The following is a 19,564-nucleotide window of genomic DNA, read 5'->3' on the forward strand; positions in this document are numbered from 1 at the left end:
GCTTTTATGGAGATGATTCACAGACATGTTTTTCAGCCAAACCCAAGAACCTGAATCAACTTTCTCCCCTCCATGATTGCTCAGCTGCCACCAAAGATTGCATGTCCCTTAATTTCCTCCACCTTAACCTTGAAAGATATTTGAACTGGTCCTGATAACCTTGCCACCTCATTTGTTCAGTTTATTGGCACTCTCCACTCAAATATTAAATCTACTGCTAAGAATCTTGGTATCTTTGACCAGTAAATATCTTTTGACCTCCATGTTATGAAGCCCACCCAGTCCTGCTTTCTTAAACCAGGGAACATTTCAAAATCAGAAATCTCTTGTCTTCTAGGGACTTTAAACTTCAAATTCACATTTTCATTTTCTCACATCTAGACAATTTCCTCTATACATGATTCTGTCAAGCCGCATTAAATCATTTACAGTTGATTCAGAATGCCACAGCCAGACTATAAACTAGAACGAGCCGTAGGTCCCACAACACCCTTGTTCTTGCTTCCCTCCTTTGCCTCCCTGTAAAATTCAGGATAAACTAAAGATTGTATTGATTACATATAAAGCACTACACTACCTTGTCCCCAGTTATATTACTGGCCTCCTTATTCCTCACACCACTTCTCGACCACTCCAATAATCAAATCTCGGCCTCTTATCCAAAATACAAAACAAAAGGTGGCTGCGCCTTCTCAGTGAATAATTTTCCACAACCTATTCGTCTTGCCGACTCCCTGGACTGTTCCAAGAAGCCTCTTAAGACTAATTTTTGTGTATGTATTCATATATATTTATATGCATATCTTTTATAAAGTATTGTTTTTTTCTATGCATTGGTCGTTATCTTTCTACATAACCTGTGTGTTTTAAAAAGTGTTATATAAATAAAGCTTTACTTATTTACTTACTTACCTCCTTGCACCCATTTGACATGACTCATGGTAAAATGTCATTCTCAGCTTTCATCACCCTGGATGCATTGCTCACATTACTGATGTTTCTCCAATGATTTTGCCCTGATCCTTGTTGGCTTCTGACATCAGTCTTCCTGATCGCATTGGTGCTGACAACACCTCCAAAGCTTTATTACTGTAAAGGCAATACCTCAGGATAAGCCACAATGGCCAGTATCAGATTTTTAGTTGAGGGTAGTGACAACGACATTGATGTAAGTCTGGCGTTCAAAATAGCAGGAGAAAACAGTATTGATGTCTTTCTGAGTGATGTTGTGATCTGCGGAGTCCAGCTAAATTCAGTCTTTCCCCTTGAGCCAGTTCATACCAGATACTTTGACTTTGATCGTGATGGATGAACACAGAGGGATGACAAGCTAGCTGAAATATTATCAGGTCTCACCAGCTGCTGACAGCAATAAAGCTACCAATGAAGTGATTGTCAGAGAAAAAGAGATGGAGTTCAGATTGATTCACACTTTACAGCTTTACACTTCTTACTCCATATCAGTAAAATTATACAGCTGCATTTTGGTTTGGCAGCCTTGAGGTATAAATGTCGATCATATTTAAGAAACATTCTTCAGCTTAAATTGGGGTAGAGACAAAAAAGTGACTGCAAGATGAATATTTTGCCATGTCATTCAAAACACGCAGCTTCACGCTCCCAGCAATCAAGTCACTGTAAGTTGTACCCATTTCATGGATATCAAAATGTTCTGAAGTCATTTTTGTATTTCTTAGACATGCACAGTGTGTCTGTCTCTTTGTGTTTGCCTGTCTGTCTCTCTGTGTGTTTGATACATGTTGTGCGTGCATATATATGTAGACGTAAGTGTGTGTTGCTCCCCCATATATCTGCAGATCACAAACAGCAGCCTCTTTCCAATGCTGATTTGTTCCATCCTCCATCGGTCGACACTCGCAGACAGAGCAATTACTTTCTTTTTCCGATGTGCTTCTAGCTCCTATCAGCAGAAGTCACATCCATCGTGTCATTGTAATAAAATATCATCCAAGATAATCATCTTCGGAAAGTTAGTCTAAGTCTGCTGTACTGCCCATTCACTATTTCCCATGAAAATATTGCCCAGTGCTGTCTTTTCTTTTTTTCATTGCTGCTTAGCTAGGCTGCTTCCCAGAGGCATGGATTTCACACACTTCACTTTGTACAACCAGAGGCCACCGTATGAGACCCTTAAGTTTGTTGAGAAGGGAAAGTTTCACAGAGCAGGGTGCTAAGATGCTTAATTTATCAACACTTCCTGTGTAATGCTCAGCTTCACCCCGCCGCAGGCTTTTCTCCTTCACTGAGTGCTGTTACAACAAAACACACACACACAAACACACACCCTGCCTAAACCAGAGCGTCCCTAGCTTGGGATTTAACGAGGGTTAGAGTTTTTGTGTTGCATTCTGCAGTATGTTGTAATCTTGCATGGCTTGGAATTAGAGTTACATATTTTTGAGCTGAGCTGCAAAGCTTTTACAATAAAAAGGGATACAATATTTTATAAAGTGTTCCGCTGGCAGCAATCCCATTGGTGCCTGTGCATATGTGAGACAGAGAGAGAGAGAAATACAGAGAGACAGAGAGAGAGATAATATATGCCAAAGAGAACTTTGCCAATTCCCTTTAGTAATTAAAATTCACAGAATGCTATGAAATTGTACAACAAACTTAAAACAGGTGTTCCCCTCCTACCTGCACCAAGTGTAGAACTACCAAGAGGGGAAATGTTTTTTCAGCTGTCTACCAACATATCCATTCATCTGTACGTCCTTCACATTATCTGGCTCAACCAAATATAGAAATTTTTGCTTTCTTTTTCCTATAATTTGTGAGGATCACTTTTATATTACAGGCTGATACAGTAGATAGACAGACAGACAGACAGACAGACAGACAAACAGACACATAGATAGATAGAGAGGGAGAAAGCAGGCGTATTTGTACACGTGTGTAGCATATGTTTAGAGATTAATCTTGTGTGCCACTAGTGTCTCCAATTCTTTATGAAACTACTTTATCAAATGAGGCTGCAGACAGATGGTCAAAATATCATCAGTCCAACTGAATCTTTTATCCTTTGACATAACAGAAGATGAAAAAGGGAGGGCGAGGCAGAGGAAGAAAAACCAAGTGAGCATGTGCTTGATGTGCGTCTGTGTGTGTGTGTGTGTGTGTGTGTGTGTGTTAGTGTGTGAATAAAATAAAAAACAAAAAAAAAAAAAAAAAAAAAAAACTGTGACAGTTGGAAATGTTCTTTGTGCGCCTAAACAAACAAATGATACCAAAATCAAATGATACTGGCAAAGAAAAGAGAATATTTAAAAAGAAATGCCAAAAGGTTAAATTTTATATCAAGATGTTTTTCTAAAACTTAATTTCTGTGAGTGATGTAAGGGATTTCTAGAGGGTTGAACCAGTTGAGCCATCTTATTACTGTCATGAATTAAGTGCCTTGTTCCATTTTGATTGGTGGCTGTCATTTCTTTCACCCCACTGTCCTCATTATCTTATGTAGTGTAAAGAAATATCTTCATAGCCTTAAGGGGATTCTAAGCAAAGTAGCAATTAAGAGCCTTATGGTTCATTGAGATCATTCTGATGCCCTTTGGAGGCAGTGACAAACCTCTCTCTCATGTCAAAAGCTTTGATAAATGCTTTATAATCACATGAAGGCAAACAGAAAAAAACAGAAAAAGAGAGCACATGCACATACACACACTGATAGCTTTTGAAACACATAGCCTAACAGTGACACGGCAGACAATAATTAGATTGTTGTCTGTTGTGAAAGTGTGTGTGTGTGTGTGTGTGTGTGTGTGTGTGTGTGTGTGTGTGTGTGTGTGTGTGTGCGTGCGTGTGTGTGTATACCAGGTGTTACTAATATTGTAGGGATGTAAATCTGTTTCCACAGTCATGTTGTGGGGACTTGCAAAAAGTCCCCACAACAGAGAAGAGAAGAGTTAGTTTGAAGTTAGTTTGAAGTTAAGGTAACTTTAGGGTTATGGTAAGGTTAAGGTAAGTGTTAGTGTTTAGGGTTAGGTCTCCAGGGTAAGTCTCCAGGAATGAATGAAAGTCAATGTAATGTCCTCTGAGGTGATGGATGACAGTGTGTGTGTGTGTTAGTGTGTGTGTGTGGGTGTGTGTGTGTGTCCTCTGGTGAATCTCAGTGGCGGGATTAGTGCCAAACATTTTCTTGGTCCTGTGTATCTGAGAGGCTTCACTGGAACCTGAGGCCTGATGGATTTCACAGTGACAAAAGAGGATTTAGGGAGCGAGAGAGAGAGAGAGAGAGAGAGAGAGAGAGAGAGAGAGAGAGGAGTTGTTGTGTAGTTATTGTGAAGTGGAACATCTTTGTTGCTGATTAGACCCCTCAGTCTACACACACACACACACACACACACACACACACACACACACACACACACACATGCAAGCCATCCAGTTCCCTGTAACATCATTTTAGAAATGTTGTTCATAGAAGATGGGTCAGGGTTGTCTTACAGCATAATTTCTGTTTTCTGTTATTTTCTGTTATATTCAGTTGGTTATTTTGACTGTGCATGGTGATCAGCCTCCACATATGTGTTATTATTACCTTGCATAGAGGAACGACTGCCCCTTCAGAAAATAACCTTGTATGACAATAAACATTCATTCTAAGCTTGCACTGATTTTGTTGCACTGTTGACTGCTGGACTCTGCCAGGATGCTTCTCTCTTTATATTTGGTTAGTTTGCCCACAAGACTTCACTTTGGTTATTGGTAGCAGTAATCCTTTCATTGCTGACCATATTTCCCCTGCAGTTAAAAAAACAAAAACAAAACATCAATGGCTGGAAAATTTGCTTCACCTCTAAAGTTTATCATGCCATTTTACAAAGCGATGTCAAGATTTTACTTTGCACTGTAAGTCAAATGGGTCTGTGGAGGCTCAAAGCTGCAATTGTGTTTCAACATTAATTCCTTTAACTTTACTGGGTGAGAGTGGGTGTCACAGCCACTCAGCATGAAATTTAGTAAAACCTGTTGTTGCGTGAAGTGTGTTGTTTTACACAATCACTGTGAACTCTTGTTCAAATCTGAGGAACTCCTCTTGGAGCATGACTATCAAATTTCCTCCAAGTTCACCTATTGGGGTGCTAAATGATGGCACTTGGCTACACACATCCTACTTGGCAACATTTATCCATTTATACGAAAGTCAATACAAATAGATGTGTGGGGGGCTTGTATAGCTGTCTCGATCTCATTCACTGTGCAGGTAACGTACAGTGAGTGCCAAACTAATCTTTGAACATTCCCCTGCAGCCCCTGACCCCCTGACAGCTTTACATCATTGGAATTTTATATTGGCTTCAATGCCAGACTCCCCGCTTGTGGTAATATTTCTAAATTGGACTGGATTTGGCCTGAATCCTGCAACATTAAAAGCACCTTCCCCTTCAGAAATCAGTGTGTGTGGCACAGGCATGGTGAGGGTCATGTTATGCTGATGTGATGCTGAGGGTCAGGGGATGAAACAAATACAGTCCTTTGATTAACCTCCTGGTAGCAAGAGAGGTGCCACAAAATTGGGGAGTTATTAAAAAGCTGTGTGGCACTGGAGCAAATCAGACCAACATGCACGCGTCAAAGGACCCTAACTGCTCACTTCAAATGCATCAAATAGATTGGAAAATCAATTGATCATAACCAACAATTCCAATTTGGCAAAGCCCCAATGATAAAAGTTATAATTATGTTTTGATTTTTAACTGGCTGTTCTTTCCAAGACAGAAATCTAGAAAAAAAAGAAAAGAAGAAGAAGAAGAAGGAGAAGAAGGAGAAGAAGAAGAAGAAGAAGGAGAAGAAGAAGAAGAAGAAGATTGTACCAAGCCTTGTTATTAAATATTTCCCCCATAATGTGACAATAGGCTGGTACAGAAATACACTATTAACACACTATCACTCTATTCTTGTAAAACAAGGCGAGGCATTCTTTTGTATTTTATTGTCGTCTTGTATTCAGTTCAGTTCAATTTAATTCTATTCTATTCTATTCTTTTGTTTGCTTTTTGGAGCAAACATAAAATTACCCTGCATGGCTGGTTGTGTATGTGTGTGTGTGTGTGCGTGTGTGTGTGTGTGTGTGTGTGTGTGTGTGTGTGTGTGTGTGTGTGTGTGTGTGTGTGTGTGGTTTGTGCGTGTGTGTGTGTGCACGTGCGTGAGTGTGTCTAAGTGTGTGCGTGCGTGTGTCTCACGTGGTCTAGCGTTGAACTTTTTCGGATGCACGCACACCCTGGCTCTGTGCTAGAGGGAAATGTGGGCGTTGTGTCTGCCAGGCCTCTTACACTTGGCTTGTCTACATGCATTACTCTGTCTCTCTCTCTCTCCCTCTCTCTCTCTCTCTCTCTCTCTCTCACACACACACACACACACACACACACAGATGCAGACACACACATACATGCTCACAAAAATACACACATACACTTACACGTACAAAAACGCAAACATGCATGCAGAAACTCAGAGACAAACACATGCATACACACATGGATGCCCACACCCACACCCACACCCACCCACACACACACACACACACAAGCCACAAAGGGAAAGAGTCCAGTGAGGATTTTAGCTTGCTAAATACTTAACATCCAGACTGGCCAGGCCTGCCAGGCAGCCAGCGGCATGGATGTGTTAGCCTCTGTAATTCCCATCTACCTCTCTCTGTCACACACACACACACACAAACACACACACACACACACACACACACACACACACACACACACACACACACACAAATACTCTTTGCTGCTCTTAATTCCTGTGTCTTTCTGCTGCAGCTCATGGGATTCCAGTGTAATTCGGTGTTGTTCAGTCATGTTTATTGAGGTGACAGTAATGCCACAGCAGCACTGCATCTTCCACTCTGCTCTCATTCTCCCATGTAATCTTCCATCCAGTAGATGGCCTCATTGTGCCTCTGTTTGCATGCCTGTTGGCTACAAGTTCAGCTCAGGACATCAGAGCATCCTCAATAACAGGTTTTCTCTTTTTGTGTCTTTACAGCAGTGGTATTTAAAATTTTATAAGTCTAGGTCAATCCTGGAATAATGTACAGGCTGATAACACCACATCAGATTGCCAGGCGGGATTACATTGATTATTACGGTCAAATTGATATCAACAGTCAGATAGGTGCAGCATTGTAAACGAATGGCAGATGTGGCCCAAAGTCGATCAATATCATTCTCCAAAAAAAAAAAAAAAAAAAAACGTTATTCCAGAAAAAATCACTAATTTTCTACTTTCCCTCCCTTAAAAAAAAAAAAAAAGAAAAGAAAAACTTTCCTCATGTAACTTATTTTGATACCATGCGCTGTGAGTTTAGGTCAGAGATACTTAAACCCACGTAAAAATGTTGGGTAAATTATTTTTACGAATAATTAAATATATGTGGGATATCTGAGTTAAGTTGGCTTTACCCATCACTACGTCCATGGATATATGAACCAGTTGTGGCAGCCCAGAGAGCCTGGCGCACAGCAGCATGTGAGTGAGAGAGGAGCGCACATGAAACGGTCTTGGAGAGACAGTTTCATTCCCATCACTTTAAGCAAGCCAGCCTGCAGACTTTAGCCATCAAGACAGTTGAATGCTGCAAAAAATGAATGGCACTGCAAAAGAAAGCACAACGGCCGATTTAAAAAAAGAAACAGCTGAGGACTGCCGCAACAGGGAAACGTGACTTGACTCCCCACGGAGGAAAGCGCAGAGAGGGTGAGCTCCTTCTCCTTCATTTGGAACCAGGATACAAGTTGGATGTGGACGAACTGTGATTTTTTTTTTTTTTTTACGTATATAGGTCTGGATTAAATGTCGTTTTTTTGAGTAGAAGAATTTTAATTGTTTTGGAAGCCAACCCAAGACATTGCCGCGGGTCCCGAAGCTGTTACGCAGAGGAGAACGCACGCTGGCTGAAATTTAGAGAAAATAAACTCCGCTTCTGTTTCAAGGACAGGAACCTCAGCGCAAAGACTGCAATGATAATATAGGTGGGCGACACACGTATGTCTTATTTTGTAAGCTTGACAGGTCAGCCGTGCGGGGACACGAACTAAACCTAACGCAATGAACGCATCTGGATTATTAACAACAGCTATGCCATTCATGTTCCGCTCCACTAAAGTTAATGTGCTGGACATTTGCACGGTCCTCTCTGCTCTGGACTGCTGTAACTTTTCAGTGCTGCTTACAGCTTAATTTGTGGCGCACCACTCAGGTGTACATGTCTGAAGAATGTCCCATTTACTTGCAGGGAGCGCCATATAGAAATAATACAACACCTGGTGTTCCGGGTGGATCAGCGTCAACACAGGCGCCAATATAATCATACGGACACGCCTTGGGGTTTGTCAAACAAATCAGATAAACGCAGCGCAAAAACGATCGATAGAAGTTATTGATGAGCTGGCAGGCCCATATAAGGCTAATGATTGGTTGAGCATCTGTTTACTTAATAGCTCCTGTGAAAGTTTCATTCACTGCAGCCTTGGCAGCTTAGGGATATGGTGAGAGGAGAGAATTAGATTCCTGCCGTGAAAAAAAAAATGCTGCTGTGTTTTGTCATTTCAGTGAAGATTTGAGGAGTAACTGCATATAATTGGAATATTACGAATGCTCTTCAAACTAGAATGTCTGCTGCTTTTACTGTTACTGCTGCTGCAGGATTCATTCATGAACTGGGCACTGTTTTTTGGCTGAGTTTGGAAGAACCCTTTTTGAAATATTGCTAGCAGGTCTTGTGTAAGGATGATGATGACCATTGGGGCAGGGAACGTATGGATTACCCAGCCTGTGGACGAGCTGGTGCCGAGACAGCCCACCTCTCCACCAGCTGCACTGTCTGTCTAACCCTAACCCCATAGACACACAGCAGCTGCAGGCTGGGGATGTGATGGGGTGACTCTTGATGCCCCCGTCACCCAGCCCCTCTCTCTCTTTACTGGCAGTGTAATACGAACAATGGATCAGAATTTCTCAACGGTCCGAGACGGCAAGCAGCTGCTACCCGAGAGAGACTCGTCCAAACGTGTCCTGACAGGATGCTTCCTCTTCCTTCTCATCCTCACCACATTACTAGGCAACACACTCGTGTGTGCTGCTGTCACCAAGTTCCGACACTTGAGGTCGAAGGTCACCAACTTCTTTGTCATCTCTCTGGCCATCTCCGACCTTTTGGTAGCCATCCTGGTGATGCCATGGAAGGCGGCGACAGAGATCGTTGGGTTTTGGCCATTTGGTGCATTCTGCAATGTTTGGGTGGCGTTTGACATCATGTGCTCCACAGCGTCCATCTTGAACCTGTGTGTCATTAGTGTGGACCGTTACTGGGCGATCTCGAGCCCATTCCGCTATGAACGGAAGATGACACCTAAAGTGGCGTGTCTGATGATCAGTGTGGCATGGACCCTGTCGGTGCTCATCTCCTTCATTCCTGTGCAGTTAAACTGGCACAAAGCTCAGACCACTAGCTATGCAGAGCTAAATGGGACATACCCCGGCGATCTGCCCCCTGACAACTGCGATTCCAGCCTTAACAGGACCTATGCCATCTCCTCTTCCCTCATCAGCTTCTACATACCTGTAGCCATTATGATCGTCACCTACACCCGGATCTACCGCATTGCTCAGAAGCAGATACGGAGAATCTCTGCCCTGGAGCGAGCAGCTGAGAGTGCCAAAAACCGTCACAGCAGCATGGGGAATAGTTCAAACATGGAGAGCGAGAGCTCATTCAAAATGTCATTTAAACGAGAAACCAAAGTCTTAAAGACGCTGTCAGTGATCATGGGAGTGTTTGTGTGCTGCTGGCTGCCATTTTTCATCCTCAACTGTATGGTTCCGTTCTGTGAGCCAAACTTGCCGAACGGTGCCACTGACTTCCCCTGTATCAGCTCCACCACCTTTGATGTGTTTGTGTGGTTTGGCTGGGCAAACTCATCGCTCAACCCCATCATCTATGCCTTCAATGCCGACTTCCGCAAGGCCTTTTCCATCCTCCTGGGCTGCCACCAGCTCTGCCCAGGGAGCAATGCCATTGAGATTGTCAGCATTAACAACAACATGGCAGCCCCTACCTCTAACCCCAACAATCAGTATCAACCCAAGAGTCACATCCCCAAGGAGGGTAACCATTCAGCGAGCTTCGTGATTCCCCACAGCATCTTGTGTCAGGAGGAGGAGTTACAGAAGAAGGACGGATGTGGAGGGGAGATAGAGTTGGGGGTGGTAAACAATGCCCTGGAGAAACTCTCCCCTGCCATCTCTGGGAATTTAGACAGCGATACTGAGGTCACGCTGGAAAAGATCAATCCTATAACGCAGAATGGACAGCATAAAGTCGTGTCATGTTAAAACAGGCTCGGCTGGATTGGAATACGGTGCGGCATGTATGTACGCACAAATGCGAGGGAAGGGAAGCTCACACAGGAAGACAGAAAAGGAAAGAGACAGACATCTCTGAGAATATGCCTGACAGCAGAATAGTGAATGGGATATACTAAGAATCACTGCGGGACCTTAAGACTGCCAACTAAAATCTATATGGAAAAAAAAAACACAGAATGTTTTAAAAGTGAAGGCACTTTATCCTGGATATATAACTATCTGCAAAATACCTTCAGCATTTATTAATGAAATTGACAGATTTGCTGTTAAATGTTCCCAAATGTGAATATAAAAGCAGGACATCCAGATATATGCACATGTATACATGTTTGGCATTTACAAATATGTATACATCTGCATGTGTGTACTGTACAGTTGACAGTGATGTTGACAATATTGCATAAGGACTTGAATACAGTATTTACATTGGAGGAAGATGTAGAAATTATTAGCAAAATGTCTTGTAGTTAGGTGCTTTGTATGTGTTTCATACTCTTGACAGAAATAACTACTTAGGCAAATTGGGTTTGGCAAGGTATTATTAGTTGTTGATTGCAGTAATGATATTCTCTTTTCAGTAAATTCCCCATGCTAATTTTACTGAGAATTAAAAACACCCAGAATGCTAATTTATTTTGAGAGATAAAACCACTTGAGAACCCCAGAGTAACAATGTTCTGATCCAAACTAAAACAGACAGTAATGGTGTAAATATAATTAAAACTTCTATTTTTGCACTTGTGACAAATAGGTGCTGAGCCACAAGACAAGGAGTAAAAATACACTTAAGTTTCAATGCCGGAGGCTAATTTGCTATATATTCATAAATATTTCAGCCCTTCCTCCTCATACTCTTGCAGCACCTCCAGATTCCCAGCAAACTTGATCTACTCAGACGTCCAACTGATGACTGTATATGTGTGTGTGTGAAAGAGAGAGCGAAAGTGTAAGGTGAGTGAATGAGAGATATATTATCATTAAGTCAAGTTTCAGGATCCGCATCATGCCATTCTTCAGTAGTATCCTATGGTATACTATCCTAGTATATTCTCAGAGTTGTCGCCCTGGACCCATCAGGAGAGCGTGGCTCTCTGCTTCAGCTGGCTTGAAGCTTCCTCCAATTTTCCTCCTCACCTGTCACCTTTACCTTTACCCTCCCTCTCTACAGCACCTGTCTTCAGTGAACCATTTCTTCACCCACCTCTCCTTCTCTTTTTGCTTTTTCCCTCAGTCAGCAAAGTCTGTTGCTCCCTTGCTCTTCCCTACATGTACCATTGTCTGCTTCTACCTTCCCATCTCTCTCAGTCAGCAATTTCCCTTGGTTCCTACATCCTCCTTTACTTTTTAAGTTTGTCCCTCTTCCCACTGTCTCCTGAGGCAGCCCTCGACTCAGATTAGGTCGTCACATACACAATGGCACTAGTGATTTTATTGTGCCATCAGTGCATTCTTGAAAAACAACAGCGACAACATTATTACTGTTCATGGACAGTGGAAGCAGAGCAGCAACAGCAGCAGCAGCAGTAGAGACCGTTCAACCGGAATGCAATTGACTCTTTGTGACCTTTTGCAAACTTGCAGATATCTGATTTTGTAAATTGCTCATGCTGGGAGCCATGCTGTGCTGTAGTGGCGATGTGGAGCATGCAGCGTGACAGTCCCTGTGTTTACAGAGGTGGGAGAGTTCAACACAAACCATATTGATGAGGATTTCCGCCAAGATATCTGGTGATTTTAGCATCTTCATCTGCTAGAGCCATGTTTTTTTTTTTTTTTTGTTTTGTTTTGTTTCCTCTCTCACAGTAACAATTTTCCAAATTGGGAACACACCACAAATAATTTAAAATGACAATTTTTTTTTCTTTACAAAAGGTAGTTGTAAATAAGTCCCAATTGCACAGCAGAATTCCTGTAAATGAGTTAGTGCTGTGATTTAACGGCACAGACTGGCTTTAAGACACTGCTGCCAGATGAAGCTTTTAAATTGTATTTTTTAATACCTGACAAACAGGTTTTGTCAGAGTCCAGATGTCCATGGCTTAGCCCTTCTCCTGGCTCCAATAATTCTGATATTTTGCAGTTTTGCATTCAAGTTTATTGTTCATTTTGTGTACGTCCATTTAAACTGGATATTTGCCTCAGAGCCTCAGTGCAACAAAGCTGTGTAGCATGCAAAAGTAGCAGGGCCAAACATAATTAGCTGGCTAGTGAGGCTCTGTACAACAAGGCTTCTGTGCTGGTCATGGATTCATGACTATATAATGTTGCTGGGTAATGCACAATAGCTTGATTTCTGGCATTGTATCCTGAGTCTCTTCATGTGCTGTGTCTGTCCATGAAAGCATGAAATTGCTGTACATCAGAGAAAGGGAAGATTTGATCCAATAGAAAGCAATTGGTCTTGAAATACACATTTGATTTTCCTGCCCTGGAAAATCCAATGCTATCTAGATGGCAGGAAAGGGGAAAGCTTTTAGCTCAATATGTGGCTTGGCTTGTGACACAAAAGCAACTCATTGTCCTTTCTGCCTCCCCATCCTCAGTTGCTGCTCCATCAGTTTTAAAGGGATCAGTCTGAATTAGGACATGGGTGAAGTATCTTTTATTATTCGTTTGATTTACTTTCAGATTGTTCAAATTGTACGCTGTGTAATCATATGCCAAATGGGAATTTACTTATCCCCATCATCTTTTCATAATATAACTTCTCATTCTCTGACCCATCTCTGTCATTCAGTGACTCTCAACCATATCAGCTCAGCATCCTTCCCGCTTCGCCCCTACCAGCTCCTCTTAATTTATTCTCTGATTATTCCCAAACACAAGTCAGCTGAAATATGCAGTAGCATCTGAACTGCACATAATCTGTCAAGATTGGACATGGGAGGGAACTGCCTTGAGGAAAATTTTGCTTCTCTCTCCCCTCCCTCCACTCCAGTTCATCCTCTTCCTCAATCCTTCTTCCTCCCCTCCGTTTCTCTCTCCCTCTCTCACCTCCTGGCTGGGTCTGTCGACTTGATGAGCGATGGTGATGTTAACACAGATAGAGTTTATTATTAAACAGACATTGCTTACTGTTTCCTCTCAGCAGTTTGTGTCACAGTGCTGTATCCTGCCACACCTGGCAATACACAGCAGACTTTTTTGCAAATACTAGTATTATTGTTATTATTATAATTGCTGTCGCCAAAATACTTCCTTTTGGCTGAATGTGGCTGTACTGTAGCTTATGCTGTGAATTAACCAGTGTTTTATAAGCTGAAAATTTAGGGGTTTCTTATGGACAATTTAAAGGATTGGCATTTGTATGAGACATACGGAGATACATTCTGCCACTAATGATGTTGTAACATTATTGGAATTTACGAGTTTAAAAGATGTGTTTCATATAGGCTCTATGTATAAATTTATAGAAACATAAACGCAGCTGCAGTGATCTACGCTGTATTTTGGCTCCATGAGTAATTCACCAGTCCTCACCTTGTCATGTTGGTGAGTCATCTGTCCAGCTGCCACTGCTTTGATACTGGAGATGGGTGATGTCTGGCAACAGTCCTACAAGCAAAATGTTTTGTTTGATCTGGACTGTTTCCTCCGGGCTGCCCTACAAGTTGCTTTGGGGAGTCGGTGACAGGACATTGTTCTCTCAATCTCTGCCTTGACACGACGGCTGACAACCTAAGCAAATCTGACAGTGCAGAATCCCTCCTTGACTGATTGTGGGAAAGGGATGCGGCAAATGTGGGGTAGAAGAACAATCCCTCCGTGGGTGCTGTAAAGGTGGCAGCCTTTTAATGATGGTGTTTGAAGCTAGTAAAACGGACTTAGGTTAAGATGGAGTCCCTACCTCGACATCAACTCAATGACATAACTTCATGTAAAAAATAAATAAATAAATGGCAGTATTTGTGTTGGGGTTCGCAGGGATAGAGTATTGTATAATGATGTTCAAAAATGTAGATGTGATGAACACAAGTGCTTTTTATCTTCAAGAAAATCCTTAATGTGTGTAGCAAACTGTACATGCTGTTTGTTCTTTCCAGTGTGGGATTATAATTTAAAGGGGCACAACAGTCACTGATGGTTTCTATATTTATTTATTTACATGTCTCTGCTGTTCAGTCATGAAAGTGATGTCAAAGATTATAACCCTCCAGTTTATTACAGTATTTAGTTTACAGTTTGTACAAAAATGTGCCCTTACTACTTGTAAAATAAACATGTATGTATTTTTTTTTCATTGTTGCTCAGTGAATAGTGTTTATTTGAGCGGGGTGGCTGTGAGTTCTGTTGTAGCTTTGGCACTGTGTGGGTATTGGAAGATCATGTCTTTGCCAAGGATCGATGGAGATTGATTTTGAACAGTGACGCACATTTTTTTCCAGCTCTCTGAGCACGGTGTCCTCGCTGTGCTCCTGCCGTTGCCCGCATTTACATAACCTGACAGTCACTTGACAGTTGACATGTCCTCTTCCTCTTCTCTCTCCGCTGCCTCGTTTGTTAACTTAATTGCACTCACACACTCATCATGCGCACAAATTTATTACCGTTTGCAGGGCTAAAAAATTAACACATTTATACTTTTATACATATGTATGTGTTTTTAATTTATTTTTATGTCACTCATCTGTTGTGAATTGATGCTGCAGGGGACTGAAAGAAAAAACAGAATTGTGTCACTGATATGACATTGACGGGAAAATAATGTCTTATGTCATGGGGAGCTAACTTCATTCAGTTAAACTGAACATTAATAATCATAAAAATATCTGCTGTATTCTTATTCTGTAATGAGGTCATCTTGAATGTAATGTACTGTGTCGCTTTTAGATGTACAATACCTAATACATATTTACTCCCCGTAATGTGATTGACATCATTTATTGATCAGTCTTGACACAGCAGCCCCTTGGAGATTTGTTATGTAATGTACTTATGTTCTCTGAAAAGGACTTAGCCCACATTTGTGAAGTCCCCGCCTGTTTATTTAGTCTCTATGAGACTGGGATGATAATCTGTAATCTATGAACAGCTCACTCAGTCTACCCTTGCTTCATCAATTTCTGACGTAAAAGCCAAAAATTAATCTAAATCAGTATCCCTACTCAGCATTTTTGCAAAGCATTGTTGTACATGTCCCCGGTCAATTATGTAAAGCAACAGCCAGCACTGAGTTAAACTAGTCGACTGATTAATCTCGTTTCACACATTTGTGCATTTGTTCCATTTAAAGCAACTAAAGGATCAATATATTGCCACGGTGCAATGTTGGACTGAGCTTCTGAAAAGGACCAGAAATTTACAGTGTGCGGTTTTGGTTTAAAGTAAAAGTAGGAACAAAACTGCAGCAACCGCCTTTGTGACCCCCCTGTAGCTGTTCTGCTTTAAATAACATTTCTCTGACAAACTTAATGTGTTTCTCTCTCTCTCACACACACACACACACACACACGCACTCACAGATACAGACACACACAGACACATACAGAAACACAAACATTTAGGAGACAGCACATTTAAGCACATTTTAGCACTAATTACACCGTCCCCATTCACTTCATTCTCTATTGGTGCATTCATGAATATGATGGTAATGGTACAAAACATTAAGAATGGAGACTCATTCACTGAAGTAAAGGCAGTGAGAAGTTTGACATTTTACATTGTCCCTTTAACTAGTCATTGCAGCTAACACCCTGGACCAGAGCTCAACATAATCCTGTGCACACACTGGCACGCAGTTCATCCAAATTATTTGCATTGGTTGTGCATGGATTACATTTATTGCACCAAATCACCAGCACTGTCACTCTTCACCATAACCAAAAAAACGTTTGTATTCATAACAATACAGAGCAGTTGCAGGAGGATGGAGGGTTACACACATTCACACCTGTGAGCTGGCTGCACTTGCTGCAGCCGTATGCTCAGCTGTGAGCAGCTCAACTGGTTCAGCGAGGGCAGGTTTGACCTTCGTGGCTGAGGAAGCGGAAAGCATTTCTCTTTCTCTCCCGGGTCCCCTCCAGTCCTAAGCCTGCTTGTTAGTGCTTAAAGAGGTAAACTACATTTTTGGCGGGAACTGTTAACTCTCTGTGTGGTGAAGTGCACACTGAACAGAGCCAAGTGTCGAAGTCACAGTGTTCATTTCAATTTCAGTCTTGTTGTCAGATACTGGATAAGGTGATCAGTGTGACCAAATTCCCAAAAGCCCATTGACTAACGGAATGTGGCTTGACAGGGAACTGCTGTTTGATTTTTAGGCCCCCCGAGCTTTTGGCATACTGGCATACTGGCTCATCCCGTAACAAGGCCTATACAAATATTATTTGACATATCCTACTTTTAGAAGTGGGGGAGGGGAAGATGGATAGAGAATGAGAGAGAAAGGGAAAAGCTCTCACTAACACTTATGGAGGGCAACAGTGGGGTCACAGTGGAAATGCAGTCAAGGTTAATGATAGACTGCAGGCAGCAATATACAGCACACTGCTGTATGTGTGCGTGCATGCGTGTGCCTGTGTGTGTGCACCTCTGTAATGTACTTATGCAACTAGATCAGCACTCATTTGGCTCATTTGTTCAGTCCTCGAAATTTAACGCTGAACAGCAGCAGCAGGCAGCATAATCCAAATAAAACGCCTTCGACATTTACTGGTAACTTGGTACTGGTGGCTGGTAATGGAGCGGGACCAAAAGGGCAGTAAAAAGTTTAAAAGATACGCTTTAGTTTTGCTCAGATAACTGAGGGAATTGTTTTATTGTGATAGGGACTTTGTTTTCGTTTTGGATGTGAGTTTACAGAGTTTGCTGTGAGTTGGCTAGAAAAAAAATATTAGAGACTTTGGCCCACTGAAACATTCTGTATCCTAAACTTGGTACTGCCATTTGGATTCTTGCCAACTAATATTATACCTGCAGAAATACAGATCTGCACATAAGTTCATTATTTGTAATGCACTGTTGCCTGAGCCTTTTCTGACACTAAGAACTTGTCTGCTCTGTCATCTTTACCTCCGCCTCTGCTATCAAATTCCCAGAGGCCTTTTTGGCAACTACTCTGCTCAACACCGAGGGGCTTTTGATCAGTTGTCATAACTTCTGCTTGAGATACTTGATACTTTTGCTCTGCCGAAGAACAACAAAATAATACATAAAAAAAAACAAGAAAAAAAAAAAGACAAAGCTGCAGTCTGACGTTAGTACCAACACTCTGAGAAATATCTTGCTCAAATACCAGAGAGTGTTTAGGATGTATCTGTTATATTTACCTGTTACTAATAGCTGTTTTGTTACTGGTACATGTCCCCCTGGTTTTAAACGTGCTCAGCTTTTTTTTTTTTTTTTAGTCTTTTGCTGTCTAAATTTGACCACTTGCCTTCTACAAAATAAAAAGATCCATTTCCGAAGCTTTTTTTTTTTTTTTTTTTTTAACTTGCAACTCTCTTTATACAAGATTTAGAAAAAAGATTGGCAAAATCATTTATGAATTTAAATGATATCTTTGAGAAATTTCACTTGGGTTTTAGAGCTCTTTATAGCACAGGCGTATACTCAATTGAAACACCCTTTTTTTAGCAGCAGGTACTTGGAAGCATTCCATATTAATTGTTTTCCGACCACAGAGAAGTCTTACTTTACACCGAACATTTCATTAAAGCACCTGAAGAGCTGGGCTGGTCTCAGGGATGAAGTGCCTCACTGCAGGAATTATTACATGTGGAGCCAGTCAGGGTTCAGTTTTCATCCCCATCTTATTTCCCTCTCTACTTGGACCTTTTATTGCCAAACACATCATACATTTTTAGAGCTATGCTGACACTAACAGTTTAGCCAGTCTCTTATAAGCTACCAAGCAGATAAAAAAGTGCTTGATGTCACAGAATTTTCAACAAATAAATAAAACCAAATTAAGGAATGTGCTTACTGACCTGTCTATATCAATTAAGGTGAAAGAGTTGATATTCTGTGTTATTCATCGGTTTCATAACTTTTAGACACAAAGTTTGTTTGTTTGTATTATTCCAGGCCATTGATACAAACCAAAACCATTTTAAACCTTAGGTTTGGCCATAGAAATATGAATTTCTTACATAATGAAGAATATTCACAATTCTTTTTTTCCTATGTTTTCTCTCCTTTTCTTCTCCTCTCCTCAACTCAACTCGAGCAGTGCAGTGCAGGATACACACTTCTGATCTGAAGGACTTCAACTCATCAAGAAATGGATTCAGCCAGGCAGTTTTATTAGCTTGACATCACCACTCCACTGCATCTCTAGAGCAGTCAGTCATCGGTATTGTTTCTCCTTATGGAGTTATGATATATTGTGGACACATTAAATCTCAAACCTAAAATGGCAGCATGGAAACAGTGTCACCATACCACTTCCTTTATTTTACAAATTGATTTCTTGATGGCAGTTGATTATCTGATGCAAATAAAGACAGTATGCATGCAAAAGCTTGGTGGTTATTATGAGTTTTACATGCATTGCCATGAAGGTTGGTTCATCAGCAGTATATATTGTAAAATGATGGGATTTGTTCTTGACTTTTTTCCAAAAAAGGCAAGAACTTGTGAACACATGCAAAACTGTTTATACCGCCGAAAAACTTGGGGTGTGAGATCAAAATATTTTATGGTTTAGAGGTAGCCATACAGGCATTTTTATGACAGTGATAAACCCTGTGCGGGAAAAGACAAGGACATTACTAAGATGTTAATCTTTCCAAGTCCTAAGAAACTGAGGTCAATGTAAAGCTCTTTTCCACTCCATTTTGGTAAATTCAAGTTTTTAGGAGCAAAGTTCTGCTGTTTTATTATTATACCATGTTTTATTCATCAAAAGACTTTGCTGCGCTTCTTTGCCTATCTAGGCTGTACCCTCACTCTGCCTGGTATTCCTGCTGAGCACATGTCCCTTTCAGTCCTCATTATACCGCACTATCATGATGCTAATGTATTGTCTTCCAACTCACATCAACAAAAAACATGCACTATTTTCCTCCTTCTTGCTACTGACTATCTGTTTTGGGGGAATATTTTATTGTTTTGCCCATGAAAACCAATATTTGTTCTCACCTTTTGAAATTTAATGTGCACATAGGTTTGTTTGTGTGTGTGTGCGTGTGTGTGCAGGTGTGTGTGTCTGTGTGTGTGT

The 19,564-nt window shown here is 41.2% G+C and overlaps 1 protein-coding gene across 1 annotated transcript; it reads left to right on the forward strand.

Annotated features, from left to right (window-relative positions):
- Positions 1-7,558: 7,558 nt before the first annotated feature.
- drd1b (dopamine receptor D1b) lies at positions 7,559-14,644 on the forward strand. The gene has a single exon (XM_030069590.1). It carries the CDS (start codon positions 8,980-8,982, stop codon positions 10,369-10,371), a length of 1,392 nt encoding a protein of 463 aa, XP_029925450.1. The 5' UTR covers positions 7,559-8,979; the 3' UTR covers positions 10,372-14,644.
- The last annotated feature ends 4,920 nt before the right edge of the window (positions 14,645-19,564 follow it).

This window comes from Myripristis murdjan, chromosome 14 (assembly GCF_902150065.1).
Source record: "Myripristis murdjan chromosome 14, fMyrMur1.1, whole genome shotgun sequence".
Classification (NCBI taxonomy): domain Eukaryota; kingdom Metazoa; phylum Chordata; class Actinopteri; order Holocentriformes; family Holocentridae; genus Myripristis; species Myripristis murdjan.